Source organism: Lissotriton helveticus, chromosome 1_1 (assembly GCF_964261635.1).
Source record: "Lissotriton helveticus chromosome 1_1, aLisHel1.1, whole genome shotgun sequence".
Classification (NCBI taxonomy): Eukaryota; Metazoa; Chordata; class Amphibia; order Caudata; family Salamandridae; genus Lissotriton; species Lissotriton helveticus.
In genome coordinates, this window is record NC_136057.1 from 570,620,168 (window position 1) to 570,638,920 (window position 18,753).

The window sequence follows — 18,753 nt, forward strand, 5'->3', positions numbered from 1 at the left end:
GTTTGAACGTTTTGGATTTACAAACTGACAAAAGTCGATTTTGTTCCTTGTCTTGCCTTCTGCTGTATCTCCCTTCCTGTCAATATAGCAATTGTTCCACTCACCGGCGTTAGTTGTCTTCTGCCGAGTCCTCCGACTCGGTCGAATACGTCCTACCGTCGGTTTGTTTCTGTGGCATTTACTGAAGTCGGGGGAAGCCGCCAAATTTCCACAACGGAGCCAACAAGTTATGGTTGAGGGCAGCTTCCAGCTTGCAGGGAGGCGGTCTGGAAACAGAGGCAACCGACCTCTGTAACGATATGAGCCAAACAATTCCAGCCACTTCCAACCACTTCCGTGTCACGGCGACGAAGGAACTCAGACCACCACAGCAACTCAGGCAAGGTAGGCTTTTATTTACATTTCATTTATATATATAAACTCTAACTCCAGTCTCCCCAATTACACGGACACCGACACAGGGGCTTAGATAGTTCTTTCATTCTTCATTTATTATTTACGCTGTTACGCGTTTCAGCATTTCCTTCCTTGCTCACACGACAAGTGTATATATGTATATATATGTATTATATATAAATACATATCTATATATATTTATATCTATATTTGTGTACCCTTTGAATGTCTGAATACAACCTGGCTCCAGTAGTGTATATACTCATTGTAAGACTGGACACAAAAATACAAATCACACAGGTATACTCTAATGCCAGAATTAGAGCGTTAAATTCAGCCAGTTGTGCAGTGCAGTGCAGTCACCAAGTGACTGTGTGAAGGTTTCTAGATTTTTAACTCTCTTCTATAAATGGATTACCTACAGAAGTGGACTAGCAAACACACATTCACCGTACTAGCCCTATTGATATTGAGTAAATACAGAAAATGATGAAAGTATTAAGGACATGAGGAGAACATTTGTTGTTGTATGAAAAATAGTATATATTAGCAAAAAGTGGAATATTTGGAATTTTGTGATTGTGAAGCAGTGACCATCACTTTGAACATGTCTATGTTGCATGTTTCTAAAGCAAGCATTTCTACCTATGTTTCTCTCATTTTCTTTCTGTTTTTTTAAATCTTTCAGGAAATCTGGCTCTGATAGCATTCGTGAGTTACTTTGGAGCAAAATTAAACAGGCCAAGAATACTTGCTGTTGGGTGCTTTGTTATGAGCCTGGGTTGTGCTTTCTCATCACTACCTCATTTGTTGATGGAAAAGTAAGTAGAACCGTTGGCTTTTTTGTACTATATATCGAGTTGCTATGTAGCTTCTTGGGTCCTGGGTGTACATAATATGTTTTGGGTTGCGATGCTTGTACAGGTTGTTGAGACATTCTATGTATATCAAACAAGCATTTGCAGTGCATCTGTCTCGCCTTTGGGACCTTATCTGTATTTAGGAATGCTGCATAATAGCCTGGGTGCTGAAACATCTTCTGTTGTTTAATATGGAGATGAAGTGAGCACCAAACTACGTGACACTCCAGTTAAGGGAACACATGGAGAGAAATATTGCCTTTTAGCGGGAAATGGTACTGTCCAAAGCTGTGTTTTTAATATAGAATCAGGGCCTTCTGTAGGTCATATTACTTTAAATACAAGATTAGAAGGCAATTTCTATGGACCAATCTCTGTGTGGGCAGACGGACATGGAGGAGGTAGGTAGTATGGGTGGCAGGCAGTGTGTGTTAATTATTGTACCTCACTAGTTTAATACCCAAATGTAGCAATAAGCAACAGAAAGGTGACCAGTCAACCTTTCCAAAAGGCTTTTTCCAGTGCGTGGCAATACATGCTGCTGCGTTTTTAGTAACTTTTAAGCTAGAAACTTTATTTGTGTGAAAATCTGCAGATTATGTAGCAGATGATGGATTATGTGGCAAATGCAGCAAAATGTACAAGTATGTGAAAATCGCCGCAACTGCACAATCACATAATTCCAGTGGGCCTGCTAATAGTTTAAAAAAGTCACTTGTGTCATGAGCACATGCTAAATTGGGATTTGAGGTCTGATTATGGCCTATCTGGCCAGAGAAGTTAGCAAAAATGTTAGGGCAATAGATCGTGTTCTTTAATCTGAACTTATCAGATCTGTTGGGCAAGGCATAGTCTTGACGGTTTGCAGCGAAGGGGGAGTGGCACTCTTTTCTTAAGACACAGGGAATGAAGGACCAGTTGTACTGCCCTCACCAAAATGAAAGATCTTCATTTAGTGTGATGCCAGTGGTTACAGCGGTATTCATTTACTATTAATTTACTATTCAAATATAGTATTTATTTAGTATGCATGAAGACTAAGTAGTATGCCCGCAATCCGAAATATGCAAATGAGGGAATACTAGTTCTACTCAACTACCCTTCAAATACATAATGAACACTTCAATTGATTGCTACAAGAAGACTAGTAGTATTGTAGAAGAATAGTATTTGAAGCTTAGTAGTATTCTGTTAGGGTTTATTTGCAGCTCTTGTGCTATTTCAAGAGCAAAATGAAGGCTAGTCTCATAGATTGCGACCACTATTTGAAGACTAGTGGTATTCCTTGTGAGCAGTATCTGAATACTAACGGCAATGATTGTGAAGGGGGGGTTGCGGTGGTGTTTTTTTGCGGGGGGTTCGTAGGGGGCAGTGCGCGTGGGGGGGTAGTTCGTGGTGCGGGGTTCGTGGGGGGGTTCCCGGGGGGTTCCCGCGGGGGGTTTGCGCCGGGGGGTTTGCGCGGGGGGGAGTTCACGTTGAGTGGAGTAAAACTGAGTGGAATTGAGCAGAGTGAATGGAGTTAACTGAGTGGAATTGAGCAGTGAGTGTAGTCAATCACAATAGAGTGGCATTGACATGAGTAAAGCAGAGTAGCGTTGAGTGGAGTAATGCGGGGTGGAGTGGTGTAATGCAGAGTGGTGTGGAGTACAGCAGGGTAGAGTAAAGTAAAACAGAGAGTAGGAGGGTAAGCAGAGTGAAATAGAGTAGCGCAGAGTGAAGTACGGTGGAGTAATCCAGAGTGGCCTAGAGTGAAGTAAAGCAGGGTGGAGTAAAGTAAAGCAGAGAGGAGTAGGGTAAAGCAGAGAGGAGTAGGGTAAAGCAGAGAGGAGCAGAGTAAAGCAGAGTGAAGTAGGGTAACACAGAGTGAAGCAGAGAGCAGCAGAGTAATGCAGAGTGAAGCAGAGTAACACAGAGTGAAGCAGTGTAACGCAGAGTGAAGCAGAGTACTGCAGAGGGGAGTAAAGCAGAGTGGCAAGAAGTGAAGCAGAGTGGCATTGAGTGAAGTAAAGCAGGATGGAGTAAAGTAAAGCAGAGAGGAGTAGGCTAAAGGAGAGTGGAGCAGAGTAAAGCAGAGTGGAGCAGAATGGAGCGGAGTAACACAGACTGAAGTAGAGTGGAGTGAAGCAAAGTAAAGCAGAGTGGAGTAAAGCAGAGTGGCCTAGAGTTGAGTGGAGTAAAGCAGAGTGCAGTTGAGTGGAGTAGAGCAGAGTGGAGTCAAGCAGAGTGGCATGGAGTAAAGTGGTGTGGAGTAAATCTGAGTGAATTAAAGCAGAATGGCGCTGCATGGAGTGGTGTTGCTTAAAACTGAGTAGTGTTGCATAGAGCGGTATGGGGTTGTACAGAGTGACTTTGTACTGAGTGGTGTTGCGTAGAATGGCATTGCCTAAATTAGAGTGATGCCTAGGCAAGACCGAAAAAAGAATGGAGAGTGCTTGTAGAGGCTGGAGGTGAGCCGAGATGGGGAGTCAGTGCATGTTCAGCAGATAGGGAGACATGCGGGTGTAGCGTGAATAAAGAGGTTGATTTTAGAGGCCAAAGAGTGCATAAGGAGAGGATATAGGTGGTGGCACACAGATGTGAATAAAGAAGGACAATGAATCGTACAAAGGAAGGGTGGAAAACACGCATGGATGATTGCTTTACCACATGAAGGATGATGAGCAAGTGTGGAGATCTAGAGTTGAGGGCAGCTGTGTAAAGGTAGCAGCTGGAGAGCATAGAGCGGTTGGTCGCAACAGGGTGGAGGAGTGAATATACAATATGGTGCAGGAAATTGTGGAACATGTGAAAAGTGGAACATGAAGAGAGAATTTGGGCTGTGAGATGTGTGTGGTGAGAAGAGGATGTAGATACTGCACACAAGATGTGGTGAAGTGGTGTGAAGAGAAGATAGAGGGAAGGTTTGGAGGTTGCACAGTCAATGTACCGAGTGGAGAATGCATGTGCACAGTGGAAAGACCATATGGAGGCTAAAGAGGGAAGTACTCAGTGAAGAGGAAATGGAGGCTGAGAGATCACAAAGTGGGTGAAAAGTGTATCTGAAGAATGGAGAGCTTGTCTGGAGAATGAGAGCATATGTACATGGTGGCAAAGTACAGGGAGGGCCCATCCCCTGGACTCAGTCAAGAGGCCTGGGTCAGTGTTCACTACTGAGGGGGCCCCATGGAGCTCAGAGCCCCCCAAACCTTGAGGGGCTATGTTGCGCCGCTGTACAGGGTGGACAAATTATGATAGACTTGATTGAGTTGTCAATCTTGCAATTGTGAAGCATTGCATGTATACTTTTGCCTACAATTAATAAAAGCTGCAAACATTTCAGCGTGGGATAGCATTCCAACTACAAGGCTCTAATGTAAAATCTTCAAGTTAGTGTTTGTATTGTTACAGTTTGAAATGCCACAAGCCGACTAATGCTTTGCAGGAAGTCCCCTGGAATATGTCTACGCAGGAACGTAAGACTAAACCAGCACCAGATCACCAGATGCCACAAGATTTTGTCTAAAACAGAGACCATGGCTCCCTCAAGCGTGGAAATAATCAAAGAAACGTTTTGGTCATGGTAGTCTGAACAAGCATTGGCATAGCCAATAGGTCTTGCATTTGGGACCTTATAACTGTTTAGCCATGCAACAGTTGGGGTTGTTGCACCAAGGATATTCTGCTGCATAACTAAATACTAATAAGGTCCCACAAGTGAGACCTATTGGCTATGCCAATGCTTCTCTAATCTTTTTCCTCCTGTTCCTCTCATTACCCTTTAGTTTTCTTTTCTTTTCCTTTTAATTAGGTCTGATTTGACAAAGCAAAAGTCTGCATGAACTATTTTACAACTCTTTAGATGATACATAGAGGGGCGTTTTACTCACATGAATATGCCTCTCCTCTCATGCTTATAGATGCATGTTTTCATATGAGGAAATGAATGTAGGATATACCCAGAACTGAGCTCCTGAGGGAGAAGTGTCCGAGACAGGGACCCCATTGGTTGGGAGGTGGGACCAGAGTGGAGGGATAAGAGACGGTCATCAACAAGAGAGAACACTAAGTTGTAGACTGCCAGAATAGAATAGATTTATTTGGTTTTCACAAAAATACCTGTTCCAGAATAGGGAGCGGACACTCACTTACCTGTGAAGGGAGTACGGGTAGGTTTCAGGAAGTGGGCATAATCCTACAGCATGGAAAAATCGGAAAACAAAGAAAACCATGGAGTGTTAGTGAGGAGAAGGGGCATGTCTGAAGTTTTGTAGGGGGCGCAGAAATACGAGAGGAGGACCAGTGGTGAAGGGGAAGAATGGAAATGGATTTTCTGGGAAGTCCTTCCACCAATGAATGGAAGAGGAAGAGACAGAAAACGGAAGGGAGAGAGGACTGGGACTATAAAAAACACCAGGTTTCTGTCACTTGAGATGAAAATGGACTACACAGCAACACCCTTCCTTGCCATGTCCTTCTTGTATTTAGATGGAAGGCGCTAGAGCCTTCTGAGAACTAAAGTAATACCTTGAGTAAGAAGAAAGGAGTTGAAGAACGGTTCCTCTGGCTTAAGGAGGAGTGAGTCAACTTTCAAGCACTGAATACAAGTTAACCTCAAGGAATCCCTGGCTCAGAATATGAGAGTTATGAACTGAGACTCATAAGAAAGGCTACAGTGACAACCCAGACAGTAAAGATTTACAGTGTGAAGAGAAGACTCATGATGAAGGCATACACCAGAAGTTGGTTAAATCTGTGCATGGACCTTCTTGTCATAACACGTAGTCTGTCTCCAGTTGAGTCATTGGCCAATTTACAGCGTATCGTTCCACCTCCTGCTTTGCAATACGAGTGACTATTTAACATCTCAAAAGTATGCTGAATCGTCATGTTTTGAATTCTTTATGATATGGATGCATGGTATACAGAAGGCAACCATTTATAGATGTGTTTTTTTCTGCACAGCTGTCTCTTTTATGTCTTAATCAGGACTCAAAATACACCCAGATCTATAATAAACTAAATGTATTTTGTCACTTGGAGGGAATCGTTTAAGTTCTTTTAACATCATTTTGAAGAGTGAGACAGATAGTCCTTTAACAGAGAAAGCCCTTGAGCTGCAGCGAAAATTGAGAGAAGTTAGATGTTGAAGGATCTCAATGAAGAAAAGGGACTAGCCTTCCAAGAATAGTGGAGATGTCTGATCCTAATAAATTCATGGAGGAGAAGTGCAGGAACTCTCTAGATCGAGATACAGTGGTACATTTATTGAAGATATTCCGCATTATCAGCAAATTCAGAGAATCAATAACAGAAAGAACCCATCGCAAAGGGACTAATCTGAGGAACAACGAAAAGAAATACACTTTTTATGTGACACTTAAGTGTTGACACATGTACAGTGAGGAGTCTATAACCAGACAACGGCACCTCAAAAGAGGGAGGCTATGGTGATGGGCAGCATGGGGGGAGGGCGGTATAATGCTAGGCAGTGGTGGTGCAGACTGCAAAACCAGCTTCAGAGTCTGCCGCCTCGTTTGCGCTCTGGGCGGGGAATTATATAATGTTAAATAATATATGTCTTTTCTACAGGATGGCTTAGACTTGTAAGCTGGAACAATAAATGCATTATTTCTTCCGACATTATCACACTGCTTGGATCTTTAAGCAGAGATAAGACTCTGCTAAAGGAAGCAGACACTGTGGGGTCATTATTACTATCAAGATGCTGCGTCAATGGATTTTGGATGAACAGAGCACTACTGTGAGGAATCTGTTACTGAAAGGCTGCTGTTGAGGCTGGTAGTGAGATTGCATTACGAGAGGTGGTGTACATTAAAAGTGCACTGTTGAGAGTTAGCGGTTACACTGATGGGAATATTGGCACACTGGCAGGGCAGTGCGAGAAGAAAAGGGATATGGTTATCACGGAGCTGGCACGACCTGCGTTTAAGAGTTTATGTGGCACTACGGAGACATAAGACGATGGTAATAAATACATTAATTCCCTTTGTTATATTTGGGCAAACATGTCCATCTAGGAAAGAAATATACACAAAACACAAGCAAATGAATTACTCCTGGTGGGGGGGGGTCTAATTTGCTAGATCCATAAAGTTAGGGTAGCTCTGAAGTAAAAATTTACTTTTCATTGAGCGAATGGTACAGAACTGCTGTTTTTGCTGATAAAATACGAGTACATTCTTGGTTAGTACAATGCCACAACTTTGAATTTTTCTGTTTTCAGGGGAGAGCTACGCGGTATAAAGTGAGGCACAGAAACTGTCATCGTGCAGACATGACAACTTACATAGAACAGCAAATAGATCTCTAAACTCTAAAAGGCCTCACATTTGGCAAGCAGGGAATGGAATGTACTGAACTCTTTTTCAAGGCATTTTCTGCTGTTGCCATTTTTAGCAATGGTTGTAAATTACGTATAAAGCAACCGCTGTAAAAATGTAACAAATAACAGCTAATTTACTGATAAGGTTCAGTTACTTTGGAGCCACCCTGCCATGTGTATGCGTATGTGCTAAAAAATTACGTACAACTGGAAGAATGTGTTAGGATAATAAACAAACTGAGCCGGAGCATAGACTTTTTCGGTAATTCATCAATTAAATGTTTCACGTGTTTGGTAAACAACAGTAGCGGTCAGCAGTAGGTGTTTCTGTAGAGCAGTAACGTGGGCAGGGGGAGGGGCAGGGTGGGGGGTAGTAATGTATTAATGTACTTACCTGTAAAACTCTGTAATCCATACATTACTACCCCCACCCTGCCCCTCCCTCTGCCCACATCACCGCCCTACAGAAACACCTACTGCCGACCGCTACTGGTAAACAAGCGACGTCCATTCAATACGCCATACTCCAAATAAACATAGCAGGGTGACTCTGCACACACCGCCTATAAAAAAGTGTCATTCATTATCATGAGCACGAATGGAAGTAAGATCATAGGCTGGAAGCTATGGTGGGTGGGCTTTGATCCAACACATTGTGGCCCGGCTGAGCTCAGGTCCCAAGGCAAGTTCCCAGCAGGTTCTGGTGGAGGGTCTGGCTGCTATTCATGCAGTGTACTGAGGCCGGTGTGAGGAACACAGGGGGTCTGATCCCTCTGGGATGGGGCGGGCGCTGCTTCTAGACAGTGCAGCCTGGTGAAGTTTACTCTGGGTGAGTGGAGGCCTGAGAAGTTTCTGAACTGTGGTCAGCGGGTGTGCCCTGTACTACTTTGGCTTTGAGGGGGGACGCATTTTGCATGCAGGAATGCCTGGATGGGGCTCCTTGAACTTGAGAGGGAGTAGCCCTATGAAGGAGCTTTTCCTAACCTCAAGTGCGGTGTGTAGGTGAAGGTGAGCGTCTGTCCAACTGGGTTAGAACAAGGAACCCACCCAACAGGGAAGAAATTCAAACTAAATCAAAGAAGGGGCTTTCTGCAAGGGGCCTTTTGAGCCTAGGGTGAGACCAGGGGATGGAGGGCATGGGGGTGATGTAAAAATAAGCAGAGACTGGCTTCTCTAGAGAACAGGACCACTTCTCCTGCCAATGACCCGGACGCACTGGGGCCGGGCTGCCAAATTTTCCCAGTGTCGCCGCTGCCGGTGCAAGTCTTTTTCCAGTTCCTGCGAGGGAAGCTGGCTCCCCTTGCAATCACACGCAACGGCCCGGATAGCAGCACCACGGACCTCACTGGCAAGGTGCCGCTAACACAGAAGAAGGATGTGGGCCGGGTGATATGGCATAGAGCCAGCGGCGGCCATTTTAGAATGTCAACGTCTCAATCATAGCGGGCGGTGATCGTGTAGTGAAGTAGGAGCGGTGAATGCAGCTTCCATTTGTGAGCTTGTGACTATATAAGAATTTCGGAGGCGCCGCTCTCACCTGACCGGTAAAAGGCCGATACATTAGCGGACTGTTTTGATGTCTCTTCAGGGGGCTCCCCCGAGCAGCTAGCACCACTTATTGTCGTGACTGACTCTCAGCTTTACTCCGACATTCACTCCTCAGGATTTGCGGTCAAAAACGGGAATAAGAGAGGGTTGAAGATATTGCAGCGCTTCAGAAACTGTCTCTTCTCCATCTTCTTTTCAGCGGCCGGGGGAGAAGGCAGAGGGAGGGGCGGTTTGAACAGACACAGCGCACCACTGGCCAGTGAGCCAACGTACAGATTAAAATAAAAACAAACATTTGCAATTCAAGAGGACTCTCGATTACGTGACAACTATTGCATTGCAAATGGGAGTGTGGGTAGCGGGCGTGATTAAGGCACAACAACGGGAGTGGGAGGGCAGGAGAGAAGGCACAGACAGCGGAAGGGGTGGCACAAGGACAAAGTAGTGCACAGGAAACATGCAGTAAAGGGGCCAATAACCATGGAAAGAGACATGCCTGTCATAAGGAGGGACTAGCAGCCTCTAAACCAATCAGAAGGCAGCATTTAGAAAGGATAAAGCCAAAAGCCAATGAAAAAGTGCCGGGGGAGTGGGCGGGGCTTCCCTCACATAAAGTGTATATGGCATGCCTCACAAAGCGAGCAGCGCATGCGCTCCACCGCTAGGCAAGACCTAAAAAAAAACAAAAAAAGCAGACTAGCTTTAGACATCGTAAGTGCAGAGGCATGGAAATTCTAATCTTGGATGACGGCAACGGAAAAACATTGTCTCCATAAGAAATCAAGTTGGACCTTTGGTCTAATAGGAAGAATTGGTCAGCCGAGCGCAGGCTTCTGGCAAGAGTATAACAAAAACATTTAGAGGCCTGAAAGTCTGTTTGTTTCTGATGAATTGCATTGTGTAGGCATTACAAAGTAATTTGCCAAATGTTAGGAATAAATGCTCACTAAAAACTCCAACAAAACATACCACTCTTTCACTTTCATGGCTTCTTCTAAATAACCCTCTGAGAGCAATGTTTTTATCTGGCTAGAATAGACAGCTATATTAAATACAATTCCACTCCTTTCTGCTTGTAGCAAAATGCCATAAGCTTCTGAAATAAATTAATTAATTTGTGCACAGGTGCGCCCCATGTTTGGAAAACTCAATTCAGAGTCTCAGAGAGCCTGGGGCTGGCCTGGGCGGGCAGGGCTTTTTAACTCACTTCCAATTCTGGCTGATCGATGCCTGCCCAGAATCAGGCTGCGCTGTCCTGCCCCTGCCCTTTTCCGCCACTTTGGAGACAGGCTGATCTCATACTCTGTCCTCGCCCCTCCTCAGTGAGTCTCTCCTTTAAAATACGGGGACATTTGAAAGGCTACCTGAAGAGTGGAGACAGGCTGATCTCATACTCTGTCCTCTCCCCTCCTCAGTGAGTCTCTCCTTTCAAATACGGGGACATTTGAAAGTCTACCTGAAGAACTGATCGCATGCCTCGACTCACACCCCCCTCCCCACCTGGTAATTCCCCGGACTCTCTCTTCGCCCGGTCACACTGAGGCTGCCACGGCGCTCCCTCTTTACCACGGGAGCCCCACCTGGGATGTCACTGGGTCGTGGCCTGCTCCGGCTGCCTCTCCCCTTCGGGCTGCCATTGGCAGCCGCGGCAGCTTTCTCCTTCGGCAGTGCTGCCTCTTCACCCGGGCCCCCTTCTGGGACCCGGGACTTCGGGCTTGGAGCTCTTGGAGGCGCGGTAGGCTCCCGTACTCCCTTCCGTCTTCATTTCCTTAGGCGCATCGGCGCTCCCATCTGCTCACGGGAGCCCCGCACCATCACAGGCACTTCTTCCGGTCAGGCAGGTAAACTTTTGCCGGGCTCCCTGTTTGGCGGCCATTTTTCACTCGGGCTGCGGCGGTGATCTGTTTTTCGGCGCAATGAGGCTCCCGCTTCATAAGAAGTATACCACGGGGTGGGCAACCACTCCACGTGGCACCATAATGCAGGGTGGGCACCTGCAATTAATACAGCAATACGCGGGGTGAGCACCCGCCATGTCCTTATCACGGGCATGCTGCCAAGGTTTCAGATTGCTGTGAGAGATGTTTTCATAATGTCAGTGTAATGAGTGACATTTCAACAACTATGAGTGACACTTTCTCTCAAGCAAAAGCAAGCAGTGAAGACAAGAGTAACATATTAATAGCAGAAATTGCATCCATTTGAGCAACAAGAAACTCAAAGAACTTAAAATCGCTGAAATCACCAGAAATGGAAGGCCACTGCCACAGACTGCTGTTATAAGTTAAAGAGGGCAGGCTGGGACTGCAGCTGGTATGAATATGATCTAATTAATCTGCTCATTCATGACAGTGCATCAGACCATCCTTTGTATTTTAGATTTACTGCCATAGTGTGAGACATTTAATCAAAATTAATATAAAGTAGGGTTGCCACCATTACCCTCCCCGACCCCCAGTCCGGTCCCCACACTTAAACACTACTCTGCATGACCCTCCAGCACTACCCTGAACCCTAAAACGCTACTCTGCACTACACAACACTACCCTAAACCCTACAACACTACCCCCAGCACGACCCCCAACCCCCAGTCTGGTTCTTACACTCAAACACTACCCTGCACGACCCCCCAGCACTACCCTAAACCCTAAAACACTACCCTACCCTACACAAACACCACAACACTACCCTAAACCCTAAAACACTACCCCCAGCACGACCCCATGACCCCCAGTCCTGTCCCTACACTCAAACACTACCCTGCAAGACCCCCCCAGCACTACCCTAAACCCTAAAACACTACCCTACACTACACAAACACCACAACACTACCCTAAACCACTACCCCAGCAAGACCCTCCCCCGACCCCCAGTCCGGTCTCCATACTTAAACACTACCCTGCACGACGCCCCAGCACTACCCTGAACCCTAAAACACTACCCTGCACTACACAACACTACCCTAAACCCTTAAACACTACCTCCCAGCATGACCCTCCGACCCCCAGTCCGGTCCCTACACTCAAACACTACCCTGCACAACTCCCCAGCACTGCCCTAAACCCTAAAACACTACTCTGCACTACACTACACAAACACCACAACACTACTCTAACCCCTAAAACACTACCTCCAGCACAACCCTCCCCAAACCTCCAGGCCGGTCCCCACACTCAAACATCACCCTGTACGACCCCCGAGCACTAAACTCTAAAACCTGAAACACTACCCTAAACACCACAACACTACCCTAAAACACTACCCCAGCACGACCCTCCCCCAACACACAGTCCCGTCCCTACACTCAATCACTACCCTGCACGATCCCCCAGCACTACCCTAAACCCTAAAACACTACCCTACACTACACAAACACCACAATAGTATAAAAATAAGGCATAACAATAGTGTAATAAATAAGGCACCGATCTACCATTCAGCATGCAGCTTGAATAGAATGTTAATAGTAGTCTGTTTAAAGTCCAGTAGTATTCAAATTGTTTGTATTCACTAAATGTGCTGCATTGTAAATGAAGACTATGCGATTACAAATAAGTATGTGCTTAGTATTCTGTTAGTATTCAAGAAGTACCACTCACATATCAGTAGTCTTCATGCACTAGCCTTCCCAAAAAGAACACTATGGAATACTAAAATTGGCATAAAATAGTCTTCAAATGCTATAAAAAGACAGGTTAACCACTAAATGTAGTATTCAACTTCGGTAAGGGTGTACAACCCAGCATATAATGTACAGCACAAACCAGATTGTTACGCAACATACACCAGCGATGGGTACCAAACTGAATTTACTCATGGAATTCCCCTGCTCCAGGTACACTACATCTGCCTAGCAGCCGTAGGTGCTCCTGTGGTTTCTGGATTGCTACTTTGCCCCCCATTGTATCAGGCTGCATACCAAAATAGCAGGGTTATGTGACAATTTTAATAAGTTGGCAAAGATTAATTTATGTGTGCAGCATATGTGAGGCAGTTCTCATACAGGCAACTGTAAAGCAGGTCACATTACTCTCTGCGTTGACTTAAGGGTGTCTCAAATCTTAGAACGGCCATAATGCTCTTATTACAGAAAGCTGCCAGATGGATTTAAAAAAAGAAAAATACAGCTTCATATCGCTCATTGATGCCCAAACCCGTGCGACAGCACAAAAAGCAATTAATAAAAATAAACTAAAATTAACTCCACCACATGAACTCTTCCAAAACACAAGACAAAAGCTCCTGTTTTCATAGATGGCTGCCACCTGTCATGTTATGTTACTACAACAGGGCTGTGGTTGCCCATATTTGAAACATTTGCTAAGTGGGAAATCCAGACAGAGCTTGTAAGGCTACAAGCTGGTACAATTGCATCACAGAATATCACCAGCATCCACTGTTACGAAACGCTGACGAAGTTTGCACCCTCTACATCAACTGTATGAAGTTTGAAAGGTACACTGTTAGAGGTGCACGCGAGGTGTCAGTACACTTGCTTCAGACGCTGGCTTGCAGTGGACAGTTATAATGTTCACCAGATGAGCTCAGCTGCGGATTTGTGAAGTTGCTCCCGGCTACTTTCAAAGTAAAGCACGCATAGCGTACTCACTTTAAGCAAACCATATCCTAGGATACTGCCTGCTCCTTTAAGCATACAATCCCAGTATACTGGCAAAAAAACTCTGCCAGGCACGGTAAAACAATTGCTGACAGCAAGCACAACCAGTGTTCAGCTGAGAACAAGCGTGCACGCAATAAGTCTGCATGACAGTTCAGACTCACAGTTGACAACAGCTGGTATTGCACACAAAGGTGCGTTTACATAAAATAACTGCATAGTAACATAATAGGGCAGGGACAATTACAACTAATTAAAACTCGTCTGTTTCGTTCACCGTCAATACGGCCGATAATTCCTTATTATATAATCGAGTTTTTAAGCGCCCAATGTATGTGCATTGAAATTGAATATATTTCCAAGCCAACTTCTCGTGGCTAGTAAATAGGGTGGAGGAACCTCCACATTTACAAGTTATGAGGGGCGGGCGGCCCTATGTTGAAACCAATTCAGTAATGTGACATGCCAAGGCCACATTTTTCATCCATATTTATCAAAACAAACATAACGAGCAAAACCTACACTGTGGAACACTCCTGCATTTGATCTACATATACCATTGAATAAATTCGCACCAAGGCCACCCACTCCTTACTCAGCGTTCATCAGCCTTCAAAAAAGCCAGTTCAATATGACAGTGCATTGAGGGTCGGCTGAATCCCATCACTAAGAGTACAAAAATCATTGATCATTGATCATTGGATACATTCTGTAATAAGGAGCTGTTGGATGATAACACAGACTTTCTAAAGGATGTCCACAATATGGTGGATAAAAACTAGAACTGAAAGTGGCAGCCAGCGTGCCGGTGACCCCCTCAGCCTCGCAGAGGCACAAAAGGGCCTCATCATGTTGTTGGCACTGCTGCGCCCATGCTCCACCACTTCCCTTTCCTCCTGCTTCTTCCCGCTATGTCAGGAGTCCCAGCTCCGCCCTGAGTCGCAGTGAACCGGCTGCATGCTCCCGGCTACTTTCAAAGTAAAGCACGCATAGCGTACTCACTTTAAGCAAACCATATCCTAGGATACTGCCCTCAAGCTGTGCCCTCAAGACTCCCTGGGGCTAGCTCCGCCCTTGGTCAGGCAGTCTGCCTAACTTTCGGATTTCGCGGATCTCAGTTGCAGTTTCACCAGGCAATTGGAGTAGGCTCCCACTAAATTCTTAGGCTCCCGCTGAAGCAAGCACGCACCAACATGCGGGGTGGGTTCCCGGCACGACTCCAGGCAATTCGGGAAATCCAGGCATTGCACGCATGTTGATGCGCCCTATTTTAAATACAAAGCAATACCAAAGGGGATGATGGACGGAGCGTTTGAGCAAATCAAACACTCACCCCCAGTCTACTGATCTGGGTTTAATCCATCACCATTCTTTAGCTCACTCCACCACCCCAGTTCAGACATGGTCATATGCAAATCAGTCTGACCCTGTGCCTCATGGGAACAGTCCGGCCCGAACTGCCAAGTCATGTCTTCCCTGGACCGGAAACATGCATCCTGGGATCGGTTTTGGGTTCATAACCCTCATCAGCCAGGCTATCTTAAATCCAGTGGCAAAGTGAGCAAGGGACCCACGTCTGGGTATACTCTGCAAACTTAGGGCGAACAAAGCGATACCAAAGGGGATGATGGACGGAGCGTTTGAGCAAATCAAACACTCACCCCCAGTCAACTGATCTGGGTTTAATCTGTCACCATTCCTTAGCTCACTCCACCACCCCAGTTCAGACATGGCCATATGCAAATCAGTCTGACCCTGTGCTTCATGGTAACAGTCCAGCCCCAACTCCCAAGCCATGTCTTCCCTGGACCGGAAACAAGCATCCTGGGACCGGTTTCAGTTCATAACCCTCATCAGCCAGGCTATCTTGAATCCAGTGGCAAAGTGAGCAAGGGACCCATGTCTGGGCATTCCCTGACAACTTAGGGTGAACAAAGCCTTTTCTTCCACTTGTGTTGTTTCCCTTTTTATAATTCCGTAAAATATACTGCCAGATTTGAACCAGCATAAATGTATGGAATGTAATCTATAAGGAACTGATTACCTGTCAGTCTTCAGTTTTTTCAGAGCTTGATCTCATGGTTTTATGGATGACAAAGTAAATATGTCTTTATATATTAGATATGCGTATTGTCCAGTCACAGTTGGTCCAATAGGGAATGTCCAGGTGGAGATGCTCCACTGTTTCCAGCGTTCAAGTTCAGTCAATAATCAATCTGATGGCCTGAACCAACCGAATGGTATGTCAATGTAGGCAAAGCAATTTTACCCTCCCACAGGGTGCCGAAAAGTGTCACTCATTCACTGGAAAAGGAGATTGCCCTTTCTCCTCACATTCTCTGCCTGCTGGGCTCGGTAAATAAGAAAAGGAGGATGAGACTGAGGGCAGAAAACTAGAAGATGCCAATCCTCTTTTTCCTGCTGTGATGCTGTACCATTCCTGTATCATCAACTGCTGTTATCTGCAACTTCAGGAGCACCACTGCTCCTTGTGGGCCTTGGTGCTTGACAGAAATAGCTTGCTATCGGTCATATGAAGTCATGAGGAATATTAAATATTGTGTCTCGCAGAGGCTTATTGAGGTTAATGTACATCACTCTATCTTCCCTTGCTCTCATTTCACAGTCCCATTTGTAGGTGACCTACTTTCTACAGCCTCACAAAATATGATATGTGAAAAGGAGTAGCAAGAGTAGTTAGATGAGAATGCATACGTTTATGCTTAGATTCCACTGAGGGTCATTTGTATCCCATCCCTTTCATAAGGTTATCAATAATGGCATCTGCTTTTCTAGCTCTGGCCTAAAATTGCAGCCCAGGCATAATGTGGGCATCACTTTCATCTAGTGGCCTTGTCTGTCATAGTGTGAGGATCCTTTATTTTCAATGGACGTGACTGACATTGTGTAGCCACCCTGAATTCTAGCAGTAATCACATGCTCCTGACCAGCATATCTGAAATTAGATGGGTATTCCTGGCATTGGGTTGATGTGTCTGACAGTTGCCTTAATTGCCCTTCATCACTATGACATTTTTTGGAGGTTTCTTTAGCAACCAAAATAGTCAACTAATAGGGCTAACACTGGGGTGATGGCTTTTATTAGGGTGCTCTTTCTCACTGAATGGCGAATCTGTAATGTTGCTCTCACAATGGATGCGTTTTCATTAAAAGACCGGACACAGTAATACGAATCATACACTATGAGTGCGAGAAATTCAGGATCTGTATTGTCTAGTGCCAGAATGACAGCTTTCATTACATTTATGGAGAGTGGGAAACCCAATATATCCTTGTAGGCTTGGGCAATGAATAATTCAAAGAAAAGAGTGTCTACAAGGCATTTCACTTGTTCCAAATGTATTCTATTATTTAAATTGAATCTAAGCCAGTCGTATATAATCAGACTCTCAAGTGTCACAGAAGACAACCACAATAAGTACACTTTTAAACTGACAAGAGGTAAAGCACACTGAGAAACCAGTTCATATAAAGTCAATTTATCTAATTAAAATTTCTTGAGTTTAAGAAGGAAACATTAAAACAAAATGAATTTCAGCAAAAAGTTATGAACAGATGTACAAATCAATTTACACATACATATCATAACCTACATCAGCACCTGAAAAAATGAGCAAATATTAACTTAATATAGATAAATATTGCTAAATAGACAGGAGGTTCTCTTGGAGTTGATGGGACTGTCGACATTTCGGTCTGTGTGGCGTCAGTCCTTAAGACCATCCTCAGGACGATTATTTTTTGCAAGATACATAGGGTTTTTGTATCTTGCAAAAAATAAAAATAAAAACTGTAGCTTTTTTATGGTGTTTGGAGGTTGCAAGAGAGCACATTTATCCAAGAAATGTGGTGCCAGGTTTTTGCATCTGTTTGATAACTCGTATCCCAATAATCAACAACTGAGAAAAGCTATTTTTGTTTTTTGGCAAATTGAATTTGTAACCCCTTTTAGCAATACCAAAACTATGCAATTTACAGTGGCCGGGTGTGTTCAAGTCATTGTTCATGAGGTCCTTAACATAGGACAATGCGTCTGAGTCAATTTCATATAGAATAGACATTACTTAGGCTGTAGGGAGTCCTGGGCTATTCTTAGACCCCTAAAGACGTTGGCAGAATTTTCTCTGGATTCGTAAATCGCAACATCCTATTATGTCTCCGCGTCCCGGTGATATATTTTTGCAATAAAAGCCATTGGAATTGTCTTATGTGGTTTTGTATTTTTTGCAAACTATGTTGTTCAATACAGCTTAACTATGTGAATATTGAATTGCAAAACTGCATGTATGACTGTTTAAATGTTTATAGTCTAATATTGAGTGATAGGAAAGAATCAGTTTAGCTACCAGAAATAATGGATTTCTCATTGCTGAAATACAAACATTTATTACGGCGTAATACTCTAATTGTACTAGAATTTCCCAACCTAGGCAGTTTGCTTCATGTTTACTTGAGCATTGTGGTTGCACTTATGACTAGACCTTATGGGTATAATGTGATGAGGTGAGCCCTTATCCCGGCTTATATGATTGCGGTGTAATGCCGGGGTTTGTGCAAGAGCCCATTCTACGGCATACAGTTGTTTGACAACTTCAGGAACAAGGACAGTGATGGAAGGTGTTAGACCTGGCATCATTGGCATGAGTCTCTCCTCCATTTTTTTTTGTTTGCCTCCTCTGTTTACGATGTTTTTGCTGGTATATGCTTTGGGCACTGTGCCACTGCTGATCAGTGCCACAGTGCAAGTGCTCCCTATGTGAAATTACTGTATTGATTGACTTCCACGTTTGGCTTATTTGGTTTACTATCAGTCCCTAGTAACGTGCACCAAGAGTGCCAGGGCTTGTAAATACAAATGCTGCTAGTGGGCTTGCAGCAGATGTTGTGCCACCCACAAGAGCGGCCTAGTAAAAGTATGTCTGAAGGTCTACCATTGCTAGACCACGTGCAGTCTGACTGTCACGAGGACTGCGCAAGTACACCTACTT

At 44.7% G+C, this 18,753-nt stretch overlaps 1 protein-coding gene across 1 annotated transcript in view; it reads left to right on the top strand.

The window, feature by feature from the left end:
* LOC144813884 (solute carrier organic anion transporter family member 1A2-like) overlaps positions 1–18,753 on the top strand; it is a 1,119,068-nt gene that overhangs the window by 152,420 nt on the left and 947,895 nt on the right. Inside the window, exon 4 of the mRNA XM_078674060.1 lies at positions 1,085–1,217. Within this exon, the coding sequence (XP_078530186.1) occupies positions 1,085–1,217 (133 nt within the window). The remainder of the gene's footprint in view (positions 1–1,084; positions 1,218–18,753) is intronic.